General features: G+C 38.8%; 2 protein-coding genes across 2 annotated transcripts; one reads left to right on the forward strand and one right to left on the reverse strand.

Moving 5' to 3' along the window:
* The first annotated feature begins 1058 nt into the window (after positions 1 to 1058).
* Positions 1059 to 6811, forward strand: LOC5520163 (gamma-glutamyl hydrolase). The gene is made up of 9 exons (XM_048719732.1): positions 1059 to 1244; positions 1651 to 1765; positions 2609 to 2659; positions 3240 to 3324; positions 3855 to 4020; positions 4414 to 4520; positions 5103 to 5196; positions 6072 to 6212; positions 6394 to 6811. Exons 1-9 carry the CDS (start codon positions 1118 to 1120, stop codon positions 6537 to 6539), a joined length of 1032 nt encoding a protein of 343 aa, XP_048575689.1. The 5' UTR covers positions 1059 to 1117; the 3' UTR covers positions 6540 to 6811.
* A 552-nt stretch (positions 6812 to 7363) lies between these two features.
* Positions 7364 to 18175, reverse strand: LOC5520164 (RING finger protein unkempt homolog). Its single transcript, XM_032365191.2, has 13 exons — positions 17881 to 18175; positions 17589 to 17798; positions 17186 to 17448; positions 16071 to 16206; positions 15328 to 15445; positions 14922 to 15006; positions 14686 to 14732; positions 13847 to 14047; positions 13435 to 13512; positions 11710 to 12072; positions 9688 to 10011; positions 8887 to 9048; positions 7364 to 8506 (listed from the first exon to the last, which is right to left on the reverse strand). The coding sequence occupies exons 1-13, from the start codon at positions 18030 to 18032 to the stop codon at positions 8333 to 8335; spliced, it is 2313 nt and encodes a 770-aa protein (XP_032221082.2). The 5' UTR covers positions 18033 to 18175; the 3' UTR covers positions 7364 to 8332.
* Positions 18176 to 18216: the final 41 nt, after the last annotated feature.

The raw sequence follows: 18216 nt of genomic DNA on the forward strand, positions 1-18216 counted from the left end.
CCATCCCCGGGAGCGTTGCGTGACTGACACAAAGAACGGCTGCGCGGGAGACTACCCAGGGGTCGGTTCCTAGAAAGCAGGTTAGCGCTAACCCAGGGATAAAAACAGCAATCTCGACATTTGATTGGATAAAAAGGGCATTCATCCCTTAGCTTTTTTTTTTTTTGCTGTCTCGCCGGTAATGGCGCCCAAGTTCAAAGGTCAATGCTTTTGCTGATGAAGTTATACCGCTTTTAGACAAATCAAAAACATTTTCCCGACAGACATAACACTTAGATTTGATAGAAATAAAAATTATATATTGTTGTCGAATTAAAGGTATGAAGCAAATCCAAGATTTCATATAGAAAGACGCTTACTGTAATCCTTATTTCCAACAGATTTGGTTTCAAAACACAGACAAGTGAAATGTCGCAAGCAATAGAACCTATTGAGAGCCAACTTTGCTCGCTAATATCTAAATTTTATATCTTCTAAATTTCTTTAAAATTTGGAATTAAGCTTTTTGTCAGAGGAACTCCTTGTATGCGGAATCTTTAGCTTATGTATTGATAATTGGAAAATTTCATGCCATTTTTTTGTTCTGTCTTTGTTACTGGTAAACTATCTCAAAAACAAAAATAAAAACACTCAGATACCAGCAAATGTTCATCCTTAGATCAGTATATGTTATTTAGTAAAAAAAAAAAAATCCACAAGCTTTCGGGTAAAGGGCTTTGGGGTAAATGGCTTTGTCTTTTAAAATTGAACAAGTGCTCCAACAAAAATCAACACAATTGGGAAGAGCCCAAAATAGTTTTAAGAAGGCGTGGTACCTTGTAGAAAGGTTAACGAAACACCAGTAAATCTGAACAGCTCCGGTTAGATGCTACTTTGCATCTTTCTCTTCTCCATTTTTCTACTATCATTTTACTTAAAGTTATGCTCTCTTCCCAGACGACTTTGTTAATAAAGAATTTAGTTATCCTTAGAGGGATCTCCTCAGGAGTTCATTTAGAAATAAAAAGGAAATCTACGATGCGTTTCAAAATGTGCCCTACAAAATTAAACACCTGTTCATTAACCCGCTAAATACTCGCATTGTTCACTTCTCACTCTTGAGTTTTGAAATTCGACCATGAGGTTGCAGGCAATTTCTTTGGTTTTTGTGCTTTGTGCTGTACAACAATCGGATGAGAGAAATGTAAAGGAGAAAGCCATGATCAGCGCTTCTCCTATAGTGAAGACACTTCACCCAATAATAGGTGAGAAACTTGTTTTCACAATTGAGCAGGTAAGTAAAATGACTTGTTGATGTGACAGAAAAAAATGAAGGTTAACAACAAATCAAGATAAAAACAAAAAAAAAAATCAAGATGATTTTTATTACAATTATATCAAAGGCAACACGCTAGGTTACTCCCGACAAGCTCGAGTTCTCGTCTCAAAATAATACGCTAGAAAAGTCTAAGATTTGGCGTGAATTCACTGCAATTCCTTGGGGTTCATTTCGGGGACTCCTGGGGATCGTTTCGGGTACTGGGATCATTTGGGGTACTTTTGGGGATCGTTTCGGGTCCAGGGATCATTTCGGGTTTTGTACAGACCTCCAGTTGGGGAATTCGTACAGCCCATATGTTTTTTAACTGGCCATTATTGACACAATGGCAGGCGTCTTGGCTCAAGAGTCTACAGGAAGGATATCTAATGATGGTGAAGGCCAGTACGTCGTCCAGGCGTACACCGAGATGATGCAAAACGCTGGCGCCAGGGTTGTACCCTTCCTGTATCCTTCACGAATCCTATATGAACCTGGGGGGGGTTGGTTTTTATGGGGGTTTTATTTAAAGTGTATTGTCATGATAATTTGTAAGTGTCCGTTATTTAGAGGTTTACTCTAAAATGTAACAAGTATAATACATTATACAACTAGCCTTTAAAGAACTAGAGTGAAATCGAAATCTATCAGAAATAACACCCCTCTGTTACAGGCCCGGCGAAACCCGACCCTGTTGAGGCCACATTTGTAATAATATGCCACATTTGTAATAAGTTAGGCCACATTTGTAATAATATGCCACATTTGTAATAAACTATCCGTATCTCAAGGAAGAAACTTTAAATGACGTCATGGATGACGTCACATATCACGTGACCACCTGGTTGCACCCCCCTTGACACCAACATGACACCTACCAAGTTTGGATGCCATATGATGTTTCCTTCATGAAATATCGGATAGTTTATTACAATGTGGCCTACCTTATTACAGTGGCCGTAATAACAAATGTAGCAGGTTATTACAAAAATGTGGCCTCAACAGACCCGACGGAATTTTTTCAGCCTACCTGACGAGCTTTTATCCTCCCCGGCACCCGGTGAAATTTCTAAATCAACCCGAACAGTTTTTTCTTTACCAGACGAGTAAGTTGAGTGACCGGTGGTAAATATAAATAACCTGACCCTGTGGAAAAATATCGAGTAAAAAAAAAGACGAAAATCTAGGTTTCGCAATAGCTTCCCCAAACACAGGCTGTTTTGGATGCTTTTTGACTTGCTAATGACAGCTGACAGGGAAACATGTTAACCTTTTTTTACAAATTGTTTTTCTTAAATAACCTCTTTTTAGCATAAACCAAACAGACGAAGAAGTAGATAAACTTTTTAACTCCATAAATGGGTAAGTTTTTGTGGCGTTGTCTGAAGCATAATGGATGAATGTTATATACGAAAGAACCCTTGTGAACTCGAATCCTCAAGAGAAATAAAAAACCAGCTAGTGTTGGCGGGGAGTAGAAGTGACGTAAGGGTAGTCTATGGGGAACTTGAATTCGTTCGAGTTATCAAGGAGTTCGAGTTAAGTTGACTTAAAATTAGTCTCTAGGGAACTTGGAGTAATTCTGAGTTAGCGGGGGAGTTCGAGTATTCTATCCGAGTAGAAACTACTGAAAATTAGTCAGGATTCCTGATGTCAGTTCTCGTTAGTATTTATAATAATATAGTAATAATAACGGTACCTAATTAAGGCACGTGTGGTGGCCCCTCTTCCTCTGGGCCCCACTGACGCTGCGTGTAATCAGTTCGATAGTTAGGGGGAGGGGGGTGGGGGCCAAGCGTACAATCGGTTCGATAGTTAGGGGGAGGGGGTGGGGGCCAAGCGTACAATCGGTTCGATAGCTAGGGGGAGGGGGTGGGGGCCAACTAGAGCTAGCTCAAGATTTCTACACTGATAATTTTTTGACGCGTCCCTTCATTCAAAGGCTTGTACTTCCTGGAGGTCACGTGAGGCTACAAGATTCCAATTACGGAAAAATAGGCAAGAGGCTCTACGAGCTGGCAGTTGAGGTATGTGTGTATTGGTATAAAGTCTTGTGCTGTATCTTTGTAAAGCCTGGTTCACACTCGGTGCGTAAGCAATGGTACCTTTGTAAAGCCTTGTCCACATTTGATGCGTGTGCTATTGTATCAGTGTAGAGCCTGCAGTACACATTTGAAGTGCGCGATTTCTCATAAATGTTTCCTAGTCAACTATCCGACTATCACGCTCAACATGTCGCCTTGTTTAGCCAGGCTTTTAGCGGAGAGAAAGATAATATGATATATGCATTAGAATTTTTTATACAAATGCATGCCTACATAAGCATTTTTTTTTTCGAAAGGCGCCCTCTACCTATGCCGTAACTATATTTTTTATAAAAAAACCTTACAAACAAGCAGCGTTACTGTTCATATTTTCTTTGTATCTGCTTATTTTCCTCATAGCTGTTCACTGCTGTTCACCTTCTTTTGTAACTCTTTATTTTCCCCGTAACTGTTCATTTTCTTCGTTGATATGTAACTGTTCATTTTCCCTGAAACTGTTCGTTTTCTTCTAGGCTAATAATAAAGGAAGTGTGTTTCCCATATGGGCCGAGTGTCTTGGCTTTGAGTTGTTGGCGCTCTGCGCATCTGGGCGTGGTGTGACCCATGGTCAATTTGACGAGGCTCTTTTTGAGTACACCGACGCCAAGAACTATAGTGTACCCGTACAGCTGGTAAAAGGTTAGCCAAGAACTATAGTGTACCCGTACAGCTGGTAAAAGGTTAGCCAAGAACTATAGTGTACCCGTACAGCTGGTAAAAGGTTAGCCAAGAACTATAGTGTACCCGTAAATCTCGTAAAAGGTTAGCCAAGAACCATACTTACAGGGGGAGGGGGGCCAACATATTTACTGATGACCTAGGGAGGTTTTCTCTCATACTCTAAAGCTATCTGTATCCGCCCCTGAAATAACCCAGTATAATTTTTAGGCACACTTTTAGACGAAAAGAACAATTATTTCCGCATTCCCTTATTTAGAAACTGCGGCAATTTTAAAACATTCCTTTATACGCAGTTAAATGTAGCTTGCCCTTTTCTGCTCTGCTGATTTGATATTTTTTCTCAAATAATAGACTACACGAAGAGTAGATTTCTTGGTACCGCCAGCCCGGACATGATCGGTTACTTGAATAACTCCCTCAAGGCCTTCAATAACCACGACAAAGCTTTGACGCCTAAGGTACGAACACTTAAAAAAAGTCGAACTTTTATTCATGTTATCGTTTGAAAATATGTGATTATTCATTCACGATAAGTGATGGCAAGTACCCCTGTTATTCGCTCTTCCGTTTGCCAATTAAAATAAATACTGCGTATGAAAGCTTTTTAATTACTACAAAAATTGCAAAATTGTTACAAAATTGTATGTATAGTACGGGGGTATATAATGGCATTTTGAATTGCCTTTTATGGTACAGATAGAGAAACAAAAATAAATACTTTCTTACTTGCAGTGATCAACCGGAATAGGAAGCTTAAAATAGGGTCTCACTGGGGGTACTTGATTTACAGTTTTAACCCCATCCTAAAACTCGGCTTTAACGATTTCAGCAAAAAATAGTGTGTGGCAAAATATAGTGTGATTTGTACAAAATAATAACAAAGGAAAAAACACGTGGTTAATGCTTTATATTAGTTCTATCTTTATTATTCTGTATTAATTGCAAGTAACCTCTGTATTGTTTTTATTTCATAGAATAGTTGTTGTTGTTTTCAATTACACATTTTAATTCAGAATGCTCTATTTTTTTTTTTTTTACAGACTTTCAACAAATTCCCTGGAATTAAGAACGACTACCGCATTATTACGGTTAACCGAGACCGTGTAAATACAGAGTACATCTCTACTATGGAAGGTAACATGACTAAAAGCGTACAACACAGGGAGCCCATCACTAGGAGCGTACAACTGTTTTAATTTCTCAGAGCCTGGCTATGTTTAGATTTGAACACAAATGGCCCTCGGTTCACAAAGAAGCTTTAGATCATAATAACCTCTCAGCGCCATGACGGAAAAACATGACTTAACGCTTCAAAATAAGCTCATTTCAGATCTAGTTGTGTCATTGAAATTTTAGCTTTTCGTCCATGAGCTCATACAAGGATGATCCAGGAAAAAAATATCTTAAAAAGCAAAAATCTGGGTATGTGCATTTCGGCCTCACGTTATTTGTGTTTCAAAAATCAGTCCGGAATACAAGGAACCGGTGGCCATTGTCTTCTTTCTCTATCTCGGATTGCGAATTTTCCAGGTTTTTCCGTCATGTCCCTCTCAGCTGATTCAGGTGCGGGTCCAGACACAGTTAACACAAACAGGTCAAAATGTTTAGAGTTAGTACATTAACAGGCGAGTACCCAGAGTGGGCTGAGAAGGTGCGCAGTCATAGGTATCATATGGAAAAAGCAAAGAATTTGAAAATTCCTTATTAAGAAATTAACCACTTTTTGGACGCAACGGAGGGACGCGAACCCTGCGCACTCCCTGTGTACGCGCCTGATTAAGTGTAGGCGACAGTGTTCGACGTTTTTTCTTGTAAACAGTTCAGAATTTACCCGGATCCGCGCCTGATATTGCCCTCCCGTCCATCATGGCGTGTAAATTTAGATAAGCAGCCGGTAGTTTAGCTTTCGCAGTACTAGTGTCCCTGTGAAAAAGTCTATGCAAGGAGGGTTCATTGCTCTCCCTGAATTAGGGGGATCTTTTTTATTATGTTGCTCTGTGTATCAACAGGTAAAAAATGGCCGTTCTTCTTGCTAGACTGGCACCCAACGAAGCCAATGTTCCCGTGGATGGAAACATACGCGCAATACGACCATTCACAGCAAGCTATTGCAATCACGCAGTTTATGGCCTCGTCATTCGTTAATATCGGTAAATATTCCATTTTAAACACAAATAAGCCCACAAGTTATGCATCGCGGTTAAATTACCAATCTTCTTTGTCCGCCTTCACCATCTATATCCCCATCAACCGATAAAGTTCAAGCTGATATCTTTAAAAGTCACATATAAGTAAGTACCAATTTACTATATTATATTTATCTCATCTCAGCTCGTATGAGCGATCATACGTTCCCAAACCCGCAGGAGGAGCTGGAATCCCTTATTGAGAACTACACGCCCACGCTCACTAAGGACCGTGGGAACGTATACTTCTTCCCTATGCCAACCAAAACGCCGCAAATGGAGGAGGAGTAGATGAGGCCACCATGGCCGCAAATGGAGGAGTACATGAGGCCCCAGACGACGACTGCAGAAAACAATAGAATTTGATTCAGAATTCAATAGCAGCACGTGGAAATGCGTTCTGATACATTTCAGCCGTTTTCCATAAAACAACGACGTGAAGTTGTTTCAAGGTCAATTGGGGACGGTGCTGTAGAAATGTCCTTACTTTAGTTTTATCTGTCTCTGACTATAATGTTTTGCTTACTCCATTGCAATTTAATTATAATTGCCACTCGCGAAAACATCTTATTCGATCGCGTTGTCCTAGCCGTCGTCATTCCTAAAGGCCCCTAATGACAATGCGGATGTTCCGCTCCCCGCCTACCTGAACAAAACGAAGGATTCCCCATATACTACTTAATTAATACGTCCAAAGTCTCATACACAACTCGTGTCCTAGAACGAGATAAATCGTCCTTGATGTCGATTAGAATAACAAAGTACACATAACATACGACTTGAAGGGCTACTTGGGTGGACATTATCATTTGCGTAACAAGCATTACAAGGGATCGGGGTCTTTCTGCATAGGGGAGGGGGGGGGGAGGATTTGGGAGATAGAGGGGCGTCAAGACGCTGTCTTATGGTATGGTTCAACAATTGTCAGTGTTTTAGAATTTAGAAAATGTTAAATTTCAATGGGGGACCATATGCCCATCACGAGGTGCATTCAGTCGAATATTTCGTTTCTGAATTTCGCTTTGCGCTCCCCCTTTAGCCTCCTTTCTTTGAAGAGAAGCTAGTCATTTATGTTTAGTAATTTATCCTCAAGAATATAACAACAAGTCATATAATTCCAATTGAAATTAGTTTAATATTTCTCTGCATAAGAAGTGCCGATAAATACACTGGGATAATGTACACGCAGCACTAGGTCTACCACCTCAAACGGTGTCAATAATTAATTATTGCAAATAATAATTTTCGAATGTCCCGGGAAAAAAGACACCAACATTGGAAAATCCTAAGAAATGTCCTTGTAATAATAATAATACAATAGTATCAATTATACCGTAAAATCTATATTCGTACACTTAAAACATATTCGCCTGGTCAGCAGTAAACAAGGCCTAAAAGCTTGTCCCATTGCTGACCAGGAAAACGCTAATATAACACCTAAACATTGGAAATAATATATAACGAACAGATAGCTTGCGAGTTGGTCAGGTGACTTGTGAAAGAAATGGTAGGAAAACAGCTCTAATGCAAGGAACAAAATTATAATCTGTTTGATAATATAGACTCAAAACTCACTAACAAAGAGAAACAAACAAATGAACGAACAAACCAACCAATCAACCAACCAAACAGATAAAACATGAATATCACACAGGAAGAAAACAAAAACAAAAAACCATTACCGACACAATGAAATGAAACGATGTCCACTATTTAAATATTATGGTGAAATGCCTACAGTGAAAGAACAATAAACATGGAAACCATACGGAAAGAAAACATAGAATAAAAAAGTCTACTTTTTTAAATAATATGGTGGAATTCCTAAAGTGAGAAAAAGCAATACACATTACTATCTACTAGGAGACAATGGACAAATTATTATGGTAGAGGAAAATAGAAAACCTCATCTGACCACTATACAGTCATATGCAAAAAAATGCAATATAATATTCTTGGCTATCATGTGATTTGAGCCTCTAACTAGTAATTCAAAAATCCCTTCCCTTCATCACTGATCAACTCGCAAGCAATCTCAACCTAATTTGTGACCAATCGAGGCCCTTTTTAGTAGCGTGACCACGTCATGGTAGCGTGACCGTGTTGCGTTGCGTGATCTGTATATGACAGTGAGGGCATTCCGTTTCCGCGGCAGCGCATTCCTCGCACAGTAGAAGATGGGTACATGGGAGCGTGACCACGCTACGTGGCTTCTCTTGACATTTGCTACATGAATACGCTTGCTTGTAACAGATCACCTGACAAGTGAGCAACTCTACATTAGTTCTACGCATGCAACTTTGGGGGGAGGGGATGTGTCTGTGTGTGTGTGTGTGGGGGGGGGGGGGGGCAATTTTTTATAACTTTCTTTTCCTTCAGTCTCGAGCAAACAGCGCCATTATTAAATGGGAAAACAATGCTGTTCTTTGATTGCAGTTTAACGCTAACCCGGAGATTTTGGAAAAAAAGAAGAAGTTCGCCAAAATGTTTAAAAATTTTATTGGAATGCTGGAGATTAAAACTTTTGAGGGTGAGGGTTTTTTCATAGCATTGAAAAATATACGTACCCGTCCCCACCTTTCTCGACGATAGCTCTTGCTACGCCCCTGGCTAAAAAACTTGGCAATGGTTTACTCACCTTGTTAATTTCTTCTAAATCCGTAGATAAGCTATGATGTAGTTGCTTTAATCTTTCAAGTGGGAGATCCTTTAATTCAGATTTCTTATTTAATGACTGTATATGTGAGTCGCTTTGTAGACATTCAATTTCTTGTTTTAAAGCTAATACTTGATTTTCGGCCTGCAATAGAAACAAAAAGAAAAGAATTGTAAAAACAGGTGAGTGACCATGCGTGTAGATTAGAATAGTGGATTAAAATAGCTTGTGCTTCAAATCCAAACAGTAGACAACTTAGTTACAATGCGCAAATAAGTGCTCAAACAAAACCCCAAATCATCATCATTCTATTGCAATCAGCATCATCATTATCGTTATCATCATCATGATATTGCAATCAGCATAATCATTATCGTTATCATCTTCATGCTATTGCAATCAGCATCATCATAATCATCACTATCCTGTTCATATTCAAAATACTGATGTGCTCCCGGCTGAAGGAGGAGGCAAATATTTAATGGATGAAAGTTAATTGATGAAAGCTACTCCAAGCTGTACGAATATATAGAGAAAGAAAATATAGAGAGAAACCGTTCAACAGTTAGTAGTAGTATAAAACTGATATTAAAAGAAAAAAAACGTTCGGCCTTATGTGCGAAGTTCGTTCTTTCGAATAAGTGCCTCCCTTGAATAAGCACCCCATCTGAGAGTTAAAAAGTTTAAAAAGCGCCAGGGCTCTCATTCAAGTAAATCGAAAGTTATTTTGTGATTTTATCTGTAAAGTAAAACTAGAGTCCCTTGACTGAACTCCAAACTTACCGCTTCTTTTTTCATGACAGCCACTAGAGTGTCCGCTTGAGAAGACTTTGCTTTCTCTATGGACTCTTCTGCTTCCTTCTTCCATGCGTCACAGGCCTGCTTGGCCTGTACCCAGGAGTCCTCCCAGGAGGCGAGCTTAGAGCGTGCCGCCATTAACTCCTCCCCCATCCTGTGCACCTCACCAGCGGTAGTAAGGTCCAGCGGGGAGTGCAGCTGAGGAGAGTTGAGCGACTTCGGGGACTGCAGCTGGGTGGTGAGGGGGTCAAATATACTGCCATGAAGGGAGCTACGTACAAGGGAGCTGGCACGGTACGGGTTTGCTTGCTGAAATAGAATTCACAGGATTTGTGAATTGGATTAAAAAGGCCAAAGGTGATTTGGGCGACTTTGATGACTGTAGTTGGGTGGTGAAGGGGTAAAATATAGGAAGCTACGTACAAAGAATCTGGCGCCGTATACTTTAAATTGAGTCCTCTTAAATCAATGTGTTCTCTCACAATATGACCCGAAAAGGAAAAACTGGGTTAGTTATTTAAAAACGTCTTTGTATGTTTTGTTGCATACATAACACATTCAAAATCTAAATCACACAATTTAGGTTAAGTTCAAACGTTGTAGTATCCATGAGCCGTATCCGATGCAAATGCATGCAAATAAAGATGAAACAATGGACTCAGTTAACACATTGACCCCTCAACCGGCCTGTATCGGCTTTGGGAAGTACCCACAACCCAAAAAAATCATAAATTCAAAGTAAACACAACAAGATGAAGATACTCAGGCATCAGACTAAGGGATAAATGGTCTTGCAGATATGCAAGCAAGGTGTTGGCATCTACTCTTAAGCCAAATAATAGCACAGGTCCTTTGACAAATCTCAAATCGAACAAGGAGAGAAAAGCAGAATCACCCCTCTCAATAAAACGCTCAAAATACCACACAAGGGAGAGAGATCAGCAAACACAGCTCAAGACACAAATAGATACCTTTATTCTGATCCTCCAGGTACATTTTCTTGGCCTCAAAACACAATGTCCATTCCTTGAAGGATTGTACAACCACGAAAATATCTTTACGTATTGCAAAGCATTCTGGGAGATCCAGGGGAAAATTCACGGGGGGAGGGCCAGTCAACACTCCTGTCCCCAAAGTCAGATGGTTTTTTAGAAGTCTTTTCACCCCGAAGCCAAACAAATCAATTCCAGGTCATACAGACCCAGAATAGCAGTGTAAACAATTTTGCAATCAATTTGGTTTCAGAAAAGACAGCATTTAGGAGAGCTGTGGTTATTCATTAGAAAATTATTTTCTCATCCGGGCAAAGCCAAACAAGAAAAAATCATCATGAATCCACCTTTGCTTGCAAATATCCATAAGCAAAGCACTCAATTATGCCCCAAAAGACTTCATGATGTCCTGAGACACTCTCCTAATATGCTCATAGCTGGTTTTTTTTGATAAAAAATACAAGCAACCATCAACTTGTGCTGGCTTCAGCACAACGACGAGGGATTAAAAGTGGGGACCGCAAAGCACTGTTGGAAAGCTTGGATACCACTGACTAGGTGCAGCTGTGTTTGACTTTGACGGGCTGTATAAAACTCAGAATAGGGGGGGAGTTATCTGTTTTCAGTCTGTTTTTTTGTAAATTCAGCTCCAAAAAAGCCAGGAGTCAATGGGTTAATTTGCATTGAATACGGCTCATGGATGATACGAATTTTGGACTCAGGCTTTGTGAGCGCAAATATTTTGTTTGGGCCAAAACGGGATCAATTGTATTGAAAGTGGAATATAATACGTAATACTTGTTATTCAATATAGTCACCAAAAGTAAAAGAAAGAGATTAAAGAGGAACATTGATAAAAATTTCTGAATGAAACTCTTTGAAAGGACTTTTTGGTTTATGTGAAAAGTGTGCTGCTAGGGGATCAGAGACTGATATTTGCATATAAATTTTTTCAACTGCTTTACAAGTAAGCACAACATTTAATGACGCATCATAAGTATAAGATATGCATTACCTTCTGGGAGCCATAAGACGAAGTGTACTGGCCTAGAGGAGAAGTAGGGGACTGGGGAGTATAGGAGTGTGGTGACCCAGTACCAGGGATAGAGACTGGGGCTGAGCACATGGTTGCTATGGACAACGAAGTTAAAGAATCACCCAAAGAAGTGGAGCAGGGGGATGCATTGTTCAGCTCCTTTTCCAGTTCAGTGACATCAAAGTCGTCAAGGTTAAGATCATCTAAAGCACTTTCCACAACAGATTCTACAGTGTCTGCCGCAGGGTAGAAGGGCGCGGCACTGGCTGATATGCTGGAAGGGGTGAGAGGTGCAGAGCTTGTTGATGATGATGAGCCGGAAGCTCGAGATGTAATAAGTGTCTGGAAAGAAGTATTAGGAGTAATGAACTGGAATTTTGTCCATACTACTGTTTTTTTTTTTTTTTTTTTTACATTTTGACACTACTGTGTATAAAACAAATCTGAATTTTAAAGGTTCGTGTAAAAAAAATAATAATTTGACACATTTTACAAAAAATGTGGATGGAATTGCAAATTTTATCACAGCTCTCTGTCCCAGGTGACCGCCGGAATCCGCTGGAATTTTGTCCATACTACTGTATTTTTACATTTTGACATACTGTGTATAAGACAAATCTGAATTTTAAAGGGTCGTGTAAGAAAAAAATAATTTGACACATTTTACAAAAAATGTGAATGGAATTGCAAATTTTATTACAGCTCTTTATCCCAGGTGACCGCCGGAATCCGCTGGAATTTTGTCCATACTACTGTATTTTTACATTTTGACATACTGTGTATAAGACAAATCTGAATTTTAAAGGGTCGTGTAAAAAATAATAATTTGACACATTTTACAAAAAATGTGGATGGAATTGCAAATTTTATCACAGCTCTCTGTCCCAGGTGACCGCCGGAATCTGCTGGAATTTTGTCCATACTACTGTATTTTTACATTTTGACATACTGTGTATAAGACAAATCTGAATTTTAAAGGGTCGTGTAAAAAAAATAATTTGACACATTTTACAAAAAATGTGAATTGCAAATTTTATTACAGCTCTCTGTCCCAGGTGACCGCCGGAATCCGCTGGAATTTTGTCCATACTACTGTATTTTTACATTTTGACATACTGTGTATAAGACAAATCTGGATTTTAAAGGGTCATGTAAAAAAAATAATTTGACACATTTGACAAAAAATGTGAATTGCAAATTTTATTACAGCTCTCTGTCCCAGGTGACCGCCGGAATCCGCTGGAATTTTGTCCATACTACTGTATTTTTACATTTTGACATACTGTGTATAAAACAAATCTGAATTTTAAAGGTTCGTGTAAAAAAAATAATAATTTGACACATTTTACAAAAAATGTGAATGGAATTGCAAATTTTATCACAGCTCTCTGTCCCAGGTGACCTCCGGAATCCGCTGGAATTTTGTCCATACTACTGTATTTTTACATTTTGACATACTGTGTATAAGACAAATCTGGATTTTAAAGGGTCGTGTAAAAAAAAAATAATTTGACACATTTTACAAAAAATGTGAATTGCAAATTTTATTACAGCTCTCTGTCCCAGGTGACCGCCCTGTAGCTTGGTTGCAAGCGCAAGGGGTGGGGATTATGTGTCTCCACCTCTTGTGCTTGTGTCTCATTTTCTCTTCAGCCCCTTGGGCTTGCTACACAGGCTACATTAAATGTTAAGAAGTATCCTTACCTGTTTTCTTCTAGCCTTTTCTGCGTCATCTAAGCTAGGGTCGTTTTCAATTGATAATAAATGTCTTCTGATCATAGCCTGTGAAATTTCAAAAAAAATATGCCATTAAGCCAAAGAAAAAGGCAGCTCAAAACAAATATTCATTAACAAAATATATAGTAACTACAGGATTCATCGAAAATCATTTCAGACCTTAAATATATAATTAGAGTAATTTTATGGTAGGGAATGAAAATCTGTAATAGTCCAGGTTCAATATTTTGTCGTGACAAAACTGGTTCAACCAATAGTACCACTCTAGCTATTTTTTTGTTTTCACCATGGCTTTCAAGCTCAGTTTTCATCTTATTCAACAACTCTCTTGTGCTCAAAAGGTTTTCCAACTAAGGTGAATAAGTGCGACAGTAGTTACCTGGTGATCTTCCTCTCTACTGCTACTGCGCTCAGACCGTTCAGAGCCAGGTGCCTTGGCATAGCTGCCTGTTGTCTGGGTGTTTTCCATGAACACTCCTGAGCCCGCGGAAGAAGTGGACATAGACCGGACAGGTTTACAGATGGGTTGCAGCAAGCTGGTGACTGTGTCTGATTGGGGGAATCCTAGTTGTTGGAAGGACTGAATAGAAATCAGGAGAAAAAGTGAGAATGAAAAAGTAGTTGGAAGTCAAGAGAGTAGAGTAGACAAAAAATTGTCAACAGGGATAATTTACATTTTTTACATAGTTATAAGGTTTAGCTTTGGATATATGTTTAAAATTAAATGCTTACTGTTCACACCCCCATGTTTTTATTTCTAAGTTTGAAAAATTAATTATATCAGGAATGCCTGATATGGAAAGTGTCTCATTAAAACAGTGCTTTTTGAAAATTATAATATATCAGGGGCATAGGCAGGGGGGTGGCCAAAGGGGCCTGAGCCCCCTCTTCAAGCAGCCAAAAATACAGTTAATGTATGAGATATTATCTAAAACACAGGAGACAATGCCTTGAAAAGGCCTTTTGAGCCCCCTTCTGTTAAAAATCCTGGCTACGCCGCTGTATACTATGAAGATACCTTAACTATTCTGCAAATTAATAAATTATTGTAATGATTTTTTTATGCCAAGGTCATGACAAGATTTTAAAGATTTTCGATGCCCATTAAAGAAAATTTTTTAAAGATTTTGATGCTTATCAATGAAATAGCTCAATATTTTGTTGGAATTTATCTTAAAAATTTGAATTTATCTCTGATGAATAGGTAGAGTAACTTACCATGTTGAGATCAGTTTCACTCAATTCTCTACCAACCACAGACTCTTCTACAATATAAGATATAGAACAAAGTTGAGGTTAACATCAACCCTGTTTTAAAATTACACCAATACTGTATGTTACAAAACAATAAAATGATTTCACATGCTACAGTATATCTTTTTAATAATTTAGAACTTTTTTGATTGCCCTGAATTAAAAAATCATGTAAAGATGTTAAGATAATAAGTACTTACGGTCTACATGTGCAAAAGCACAGAAAGGACCTCTAGGGCAATATCCAGTCTGCTGCATATCATTACATTTTGTTGACTTGTATATCTGTTAAGTTAATACAAAATCCACCAATCATTACTTCTTCAGCTTGTTTTGCATTCAAAAGTTCATATTTTGTTAAGAAGTTGTCAAGTTTTTCAAACTCTGTTTGGCTGCTTTTTGACAATTTTTTTTCAGACAATGATAACCTTGAAAATTTGACAATTTCTTGGTGAGGTAAACATGCACATTTAAAACATGTACAAATATTCAAATAAACTTGAGTGGACCACGGTCAGAAGAAAACGTTTTTCTTAGTGGTTAAAACTCACCTCATTATTTCCAAAAAAAAAAAAACAAGTAAACTAAGTGGCCTAGCTAACATACCTCTGGGTGGAACTGCTGCTCTGTCCTAGTATGGCAGTATGGACAATTGTCTCCACTCTCACAATTTGACGGCTCTCCCCATTCGTCACTGTGCTTGACATGTGGGCAAGGTGTGGATCTGAACACAAAACACAAGTCAACAGTCAGGAGGAACATGGGATATCAAACACTTGATGGTCACATTACAAGCACAAAAAGTGAGGCATAACACTGTATTTTGAAATGGTAGTGCATTTCTACACCTCCATGAGAATCCCTGTGTCATAACTTGAAGTCGTTCTTGGGTCATGTATAAATTTGGGTTTTATTAGGCCCCAATGGCCTGCTGCAGAACCACCAGCTATTTCCCATCTAGCGCCAGCTACTTTTAAAATAATGTTAATTGAAGTTTTATTTAACTAATAAAATAAAATAACTTCCGACCCCTACTTATCAATTTCCATGGCCTACTCTGAAACTTGAAATGAAACTCCTGTATATGGTATTTAAATGTTTATGGAAGGATTACAGTTTTCTAGTATATTTGTCTATTTCTCCAAGTAAAGCCCAGGAGTGTAGCATTCATACTTTCTAATTTGCAGTGTTAGTGCACCAGGAATTATGTTTTTCATACTGGATGGTCACATCACAATTATACAATGAAACTGTATACTCAGAAAAGCATCTAGAAGTCCAAACCAAATTAATAGTGCAATTTATCAGGAATAGACGGTATAAATTTTCATGTAAGTAAATTGGTTTACCTGTATCTGACCTTCCGAGGACTACGCCGTCGATCTCTGGTATTGTGATAATATGGACAAGCGTATCCTTGACGACAAAGGCGAGGGGGTTTCTTGCAGGGCTCAGTCTTGTAATTTGACAGGACAAAGTTGGTATCTACAATGTTGAATAATACACATTTAGTTATATGGTATAACAATGGAATAACATAAACAGAGGGGTAAAGCATATAGGAGTGAAGCGTGAAGTTTTTGGCTTCGATGAACTTCCACCGTGTTTATAGATTAGTAACCCCCCTGGAAATGGCTAGGGCAGCAAAAACAAGAAAATGACTAAATGATCACCCATCCATACGAGTTTTAACACACAACTGGACCTGTTCCAAAGTTTGGGTGTTGTTTCATTTTCCTGCCAATGTTATACCCGGGACAACTAATATTGGCAATGATCAGTAATAGATTAAGATCTAATAAGACTGAGAAACTTCACAGAGACTACCCATCAACAAACATTGTTTTGATTTGTCATACACTAAAGGACAATACAGCTGGCGAAAATACAATAAAAGTCATTTTTAGGGGTTTGTCCTACACCATCCCTCTGTATAGGTTACAATCATAAATGAGAGGGAGTTTGTTATGGCAGATTACTGAGTGTTATAACCAAAACATGTACTCTAGCAAATACGGTCATAGATTAACTTAGTTTGGGACGAAACTGCGAAAAGACAATAAGAAAATTCATCAATAATGGATGTCCCTCGAAGGGACCGTTTGATAATCTGGGAAAATTCGAAAGTTCTAAATGAAACTCGTCTGATTTGACACATCAACATCACGGGATAACACGAACACATCAATACCACAAAATCAACACAGGAATTTTGAGCTGCACGGATTATACGAAACGAAAATTGACCATTTTCTCATCCGAATTTCAAGATTTTTCCTGTCTTGACTTTGCCGTAAACGAAACTTTCGTTTCCTCCGTATTAGTTTGTAGTCTTGAGCTATGGCAAATAAGCATCAAATACGGATTTTTTTTCATTGACAAAACGGAAGCAATGTCGCTGAAAAAATATCACAACTGTACCGGACGGAACAAAAGATAAATAGTACATTCGGATTGTACAAACCTTGCCACCGTGGATCTTCGATTACTGCTTTATTCTCGACGCCTTGTTGGCCATCTACTTCTTCCTTTTCCATCGCTTGTAGTTCTCTAACATCATAAACTGGTTGTCTTAAATCGTGTGGACCATGAGCGAAGGCACAATGCGGACCATTTTTAACGCAATACCCCCGAGAGTCGGTCTCGTAAACGCAGGTTGCTGTCTTGTAGTAGCGAAGATGGTAGCGACGTTCAACGTCGCCGGCAACTCGATGTAGATATGGACAGCTGGAGAAAAGGATTATGTATTTAACCAAAACCATATCATCGACCTTAATTCGCATATTATATGCGAGGGAGAGGGGAGAATTTCGCGCAAATACAAGAACGTAAACATGACAGAAAAAATGGAGGACCACATAACTTACTCATCTCCACTCGGACATATTCCCGTGGTTTCGTCGTATTGAGTGCAGTATACATCAGGACTATAATTAAATGTTCCATCTCTTTTTTTCTTGGGTCTTCGTCGTCTTTGGTTCATAAAATGCCAGTGAAAACAAGTGAAAGGTCTGTGAGCTGTACATTTGTGTTGTAGAAACAGTGGACACTGCTCCACTCGAAACTCTTTCAGGTACCTAAGTTTGAAGCGCAAGAAAAAAATAGAATCAGAGAGTAACCAACGATTTGAACAACCAAAACGATACATTGATTACTTACGTGTAGTGGAATGGCTTCTCCGGTTGGGTTTGGTTATAGAGGGATAATCTACTTTCGTTGGAAACGGAGGCTGTAGGAGAAGTCATTACAGCCTCCGAAGACGACATGTTGTTTTGGGGAAGTAGAAAATAAACGCGCGCGCACCACAACATAGACAAACCATTGCATTATGGGCCGGTGCGTCATCTGATTGGGTAAATACAGTCACGTGAACAGATTTAGTGGAAAAAAAGTTTTTTTCCCTATGAAAAGTTTTGAGGGCTGAGATATAGACATCAAATAATGACATCAAACCTCTCTCTGAAGAAGTATGTCAGAGCAATCATAAAGGGATAC

Source organism: Nematostella vectensis, chromosome 12 (genome assembly GCF_932526225.1).
Source record: "Nematostella vectensis chromosome 12, jaNemVect1.1, whole genome shotgun sequence".
Classification (NCBI taxonomy): Eukaryota; Metazoa; Cnidaria; class Anthozoa; order Actiniaria; family Edwardsiidae; genus Nematostella; species Nematostella vectensis.